Below are 6,000 nucleotides of genomic sequence, written 5' to 3' on the forward strand. Positions count from 1 at the left end.
TTTTATCAGTCATAAAGAGATGGCAGCGGCTCCTGACTCCGCGCACTGTAACGTGTGAACACAGGCAGGGCTCTGATGGAGTCTTTGACTTTAATGGAATGAGAGAGTGCGTCTGAGCGGCAGGCCGGCGTCGGAGGCGAGCGGGTGCTTTTTCTCCAGCGTTGGCGGAGGCCTGTGCGGAGTGTGATTAGATTTCCTGCTCTCTTGGATGGAGTCGATAGGTAGCAGGAATGGGAAAAGCAAGCTGAGCAGGCGGTGTGGGCTGCTGCCAGATGAGCGATCCTTTATTTCTCTCTACAGAGACAAAGACTCATGCTAGCAGGTTTAGCCTGGCATTGGTCATCACTGCTGAGTCAGTGAGTCACAGATGCATCTGAATTGTTATGTAAAGAGTCTGTACAGCCGCTGTGTCTCTGACATCTGACTACATTGGCTCAGAATAGATAAATTTAGTGGCCCTGAAAAGTATTTGGACACTGCAAACAAATGAAACTTTCATTTCTTTTCGTAAAACCTGCTGGTCTGCGAAATAGGTGTCCTAGCAGAGTAATCACATAAACTATGGACATTTAGTTTGACAACCGTAGATACTTTGTCTTCATTTTGAACAGTATATGTAGTATTTTATCATTTAAGGCAAGACACTATAGGTCAAAATGGCAACATTTTTAACTAATGCATATCACCATACTTTCACCAGTTGAGTATTCACAGTACATTAAAACAATTATTTTGTATTACAAGTTTTCTTAAATGTTACATTTAAATATGCAACATATGCATTAAGTTTCATAAATGTACAGATTGCAAAACCCTCTGAATATATTTATATCATTCAGAATATAGATGGGGGAAAAAAACTTTGAAAGTTTTATTTATGTAAGTGCTACTGAAGTGGAGATTTCTTGTTTTAGTGCATGAGAAAATTGTTTTGAAAAAAACGGACATTAAATATATGTGTCGTAATTGCAATTTACAGACACAAATCGATAGTGTAATAAAACAAATATGAATGATATTAAATGTGGATAGAATACAAAAACATCCACAATACAGAAGTCTGAAAGAAGACATGTTATGGAAGCAAAATAGGCCAAAATCTTCAAGTTGATCAGTTGATTAAAAAAGCAATGATTCTGCTTGTGGTGTCTTGCTTTAAAATTGATCAATGTTTTTTTTTTCTTAAAGGGATAGTTCACTCAAAAATGAAAATTTAATGTTTATCTGCTTACCCCCAGGGCATCCAAGATGTAGGTGACTTTGTTTCTTCAGTAGAACACAAACAAAGATTTTTAACACAAACCGTTGCAGTCTGTTAGTCATATAATGGAAGTGAATGGAAATCATGGCTTTGAGAGTCAAAAAAACATACACAAACAAAACCAAATTAAACCCTGCGGCTCGTGACGATACATTGATGTGTAAAGACACAAAACGATCAGTCTGTGCAAGAAACTGAACAGTATTTATAACGTTTTTTTACCTCTAATTCACCGCAATGTCTGAACTGTCCTGAGCGCATTCGCGTCTTCTTCTTGCTTTATGGCAGATCGCAGACTTATGAGTGCATTACCGCCACCTATCTCTCAAATGTACCATTGACACTCCTAATTGAGATTGTAGATAGAGTGTCACCTACATCTTGGATGCCCTGGGGGTAAGCAGATAAACATCAAATTTTCATTTTTGGGTGAACTATCCCTTAAAGTGTGCTTTTGCAGTGGTCTTCAAAACCGTTGACACGGTTTTATGATATGTAAGGCAAAGATATATGTAGATATTCAAGTGTGACTCTAAACACTTTCTGGTCACATTATTTGTTTAACTTTGATGTGAAACCAATAAAAATACACAGTGTCTGTTTCTCTATGTAATGCATTTGACACTTTGTCCATGTCTGTAATGACATTTGGTTCTCTCTCGCTCAGATGCACCCACAGCCAGCTCTGCCAGCAGCGGGGCGGGAACAAGCAGTGCAGCTCCAATCAGTGACGACTTAGACATATTTGGACCAATGGTATCCAACCCTCTGCCCTCAAACACCAACACAAACCAGGTACACGAGTCCACTAATGCAAATATCAATAGCCAGTTGCGTGTGTGTGTGTGTGTGTGTGTGCACTGTTTTGGGTGGTTTACGGGGACACAAATTTGTATAATGATATGGTATGACAGCGGTATTACAATGTGAAGGTGGTTTATGAGGACACTGCCTATGTCCCCATAAATCAAAAGGCATAAAAAACATACTAAAAGGTTTTTTTTTTGTGGAAAATCTAAAAATGCACAAAGTTTTCTGTAAGGGTAGGTTTAGGTGTAGGGCGCTAGAAAATACAGTTTGTACAGTATAAAAACCATTATGCCTATGGAGAGTTCCCATAAACCACCAATACCAGTTGCTATATGTGTTTTTTCTGTTATATTAGAGATATATTATGCTATCGTTCAAAAGTTTGAGGTCAAAGATTTTTTTAAGGAAATTAATTTCTTTATTGAGCAAGGATGCATTAAATTGATCAAAAGTGACAGGTTTCCATTTCAAATAATTGCTGTTTTTTATACTTCCTATTCTTCAAAGATTCCTTGGAAAAAAAGTTTTACAGTTTCCAGTATTACAGTTTCCACAAAAATATTAAGCACACAACATTTTTAATATGAAGAACATGGATGATAATAATAAATGTTTCCTGAGCATCAAATCAGCATATTAGAATTTCTGAAGGGTCATATGGCACTGAATACTGGAGTAATGATTGCTGAAAATTCAGCTTTGCCATCTCAGGAATAAATAACTTTATATATTTTTTTTAAATATATATTTGTGTTTTTTATATTCATATTTATTTTAACACAATATCATGATCTTCAGTCATGAAGTCAATGTTAGTGCTATGTCAGCAACGCACAAACCACCTGAACTCTTTTGGTACATTTAGTAATTTGTCATGGCATGTGGTAGTTAATGCTAAGCAGACCTTCATTAGACCGGTGCGCCTCATTTGTAAAGGATTGGAGGTACAAGTTAAACAAGAAGCATTATTTTTCTTAGGTCACAAAACATGTGTCTGTTCCTGCCTGCCCTCATTCAGTCTGAAATCAACTGACTAAGAGAGACAAAGAAAAGGTCAAACCCAATTGTTTTAATTTCCTCCCCAAACAACATGATTACATTTTGCCTGTCTAGTTGCGGCTGACAGAATTGATTTGCAGGGTCTCCCTGGCCAAAGGATGCAGCATGAATAATGAGGGTTATTAGCATTTATTACGGCCCTTCACTAAGGAGAGTGAAGAGGAGAGATGTTTAATAATGTCAAGAGAAGAGGAATAAAAACAGAATCATGTTAAGAGGAGACAGAGAAGTTTGGCAAATACACGATGTATCTTCAAGATTTGTTTTTGTTGGCTGATGTTGTGCATTTAATTGTACATCTGCATTTTCCTTATTTTTACATTTAAGTGACTTTTGCCATCATCTAATGCTCACTTAAAGTTTATTTATACACATTAATAATTTAATAACACTGTTAAATGTAGTCTTCAGCAGATCTCAAAATGAATATTAATTTTTTTATATTCCCAAATTCAACAATTCATTTTAGTTTTTAGTGTTAAATTTTTCAAATATTTAGATAAAATGATCTTGCACTTTAGTATTATACATTTTATTTGGTGTAGGGCGATAAGTGACCTAGATACTGTGTAGATGGACATTGGGCTAAAAAAACGTTGATAACCACTGAATTACACTCTTACAGCCAATCAGGATGCTGGAGGATCTCAGCATGAATAGCAATTTGTCTTTGTGGAAGCTCATCTTCACCTCTGGGATCCACTCTCACTAACCCCACACTGTCTCTACTTTCACCTTTTCTCCCTCGATAGACCTTAGTCAGGGTAGCGCCATATGTAATTTTTGACAGGAATGAAAACGAGGCTGTGAGGGACAGAAGTACAGTGTGTTCAAAAGATCTTACTGTTGTTTAACAACATACCGATTGTTCAGCTGACGAAACAAAAACTCTATAAAACAGTTTTGAAAAATAAATATTACATAAGCGTTATACAGCGCATGTCTTTGTAAAGTCTATCCCTCACAGTTCGTTTTTCAATATGGCGTCTACCCTCACTAAGGTCCATTCCCATCCTTCTTTCACACGCGTTTTGACCATCGTTCTCAGAATGGCTTGAGCAGGATTCTCTTTTTGATCTTAGAAGCCTGAACCTGTGCTGAAGCCAGAAAAGTCACTTGACAGAAAGCTTTTTCCCCACTTGAATCAATGTTTTATTGAGAGGTGTGTAGAGCCACTGGACTGACTTGGACTTCTCGAATAATTGATGTCGTCCTACTCTGCTCTGGCCAAGTGGAAATCAGCCCTTCCTACACATTCTGCATTCTCATGGGATGCTAATAAAGGATAAAGAGGAGCTAAAGATAGATCACTTGAGAATAGTAAGCGAATGCTCAGGGCTTTACAAAGCATTCAGTCTCAACATCATGCTGTCAATCTCTACTTTTATTCTCCAGATGAATCGAGTGGCGGTGGGTGTCTGATGAGGGAGGATTTGGTTGATTCTTGTTTGTTGTGTTTTTTAGAGTCTTTGTGTGGAAGATGTGTCTGAAAGAGCCGCACATTGGCTCTTTAAAGGATTTGGAGGCTTTTCGCATATCTGAAGATGTGTCACTTATCGGAATTGGATTTCTTATGTATGTGAATGAGGATTTGTTTTTCTCCGAACAGTGATTTTCGGAAGCAAGAGTGCCTGCAGGAAGTGCACAGAGAAGCCTGACCTTGCCTCCATTTTAAAATGATAAAAATGAACTTGAACTAAAATGAAAATATAAAAATAAGTTAAATTCAAAATATTAATGAATGCAATAATAGTATATGAATAACACTGTTCCATATCAGCCCAACTCCAACCCATCATTCACATATGCACATTCACTCTTGTGGTGTTTGATATAAATAATTTTATAATTGTGATTTTAATATTAATTTTAGGTTGTAGACATGCATAATGAGTTGAACACCCAGAATGATGCAACAGCAATAAGCAAGCAATCGGTACACACTTTTTGGAGTGGATGGGGAATTAATGCAAGATGATGAGGGAATGTATGCTGATTTTTTTCTCTTCATGTGGAAGCAAGCTGGAGATCGCTGATTGGTTGGCATTAGGGCCTGAATCAGGGCACTCGCAGTACTCCCTAAGCCTAAGGGGAGAGAAAGATGAGAGCATGAGAGACGGTTGGAGTCTTTGATGAGAAACCGCCAGGCTTCCGTATTCTCCATTCCTTCAGTGTGACTCCAGCCGGTGCATGTTAATCTGTCCTCACACTTCCTCTTTTCACATCTCATCTACTGCCAGCTTTTATATCAGCCCCTGAGACATATATACGCAGTCTCCTCCGCAGGACATCCCCCTCCCTGCAGTTTCTATATGATTGCACAACCGCTAGCCAGTTCTGGTATCCCATGATGCTCAGTTAGCAGCCAATCCCTCCCCATTATTGACATCCTGACCAGCCTGTTTCTCTCCAGCTCCCTAATCAAGCTGTCTGCGCACATAAGGGCTGTGAGAATATCAACATCAACATTTCATGAGCGTTGTGGAGGCAGACCGTCTCTGCTGATTTGCATCATGATCATTCGCATATTAGACACATGATGTTTATCACTGTTGTGGGTTTGTCAATTAAGAAGTTGGTTGCACATTATAATACGGTTCCATTAGTTAACATTAGTTAATGCATTAACTGACATTAACAATAAGCAGTACATCTGTTACACTGTTTAATAATCTTTTTTTAATGCTAAAAATACAATGCTCATCGTTCGTTCACATTGTCTCAGGTTCATTGAATAATATTAACAGATACAGTATATTTTATTTTAATAATGTGTTCCAGATTGTCATTGATTATTAAAGGGTTTAGGAGTATTTTTATTTTTAGCCAATAACTCATGCTAAAAGAGCTGGTTTTAAGATTGAATAAAC

At 37.6% G+C, this 6,000-nt stretch overlaps 1 protein-coding gene across 6 annotated transcripts in view; it reads left to right on the plus strand.

Moving 5' to 3' along the window:
* Nucleotides 1-6,000, plus strand: part of LOC107588664 (stromal membrane-associated protein 1-like) — a 115,007-nt gene that overhangs the window by 90,115 nt on the left and 18,892 nt on the right. For all 6 annotated transcript variants that reach the window (XM_016276861.1, XM_016276862.1, XM_016276865.1 and 3 more), the window contains one exon: nt 1,929-2,056. In XM_016276861.1, the coding sequence (XP_016132347.1) occupies nt 1,929-2,056 (128 nt within the window). The remainder of the gene's footprint in view (nt 1-1,928; nt 2,057-6,000) is intronic.

This window comes from Sinocyclocheilus grahami, unplaced genomic scaffold (genome assembly GCF_001515645.1).
Source record: "Sinocyclocheilus grahami isolate Dianchi unplaced genomic scaffold, SAMN03320097.WGS_v1.1 scaffold106.1, whole genome shotgun sequence".
Taxonomy (NCBI): domain Eukaryota; kingdom Metazoa; phylum Chordata; class Actinopteri; order Cypriniformes; family Cyprinidae; genus Sinocyclocheilus; species Sinocyclocheilus grahami.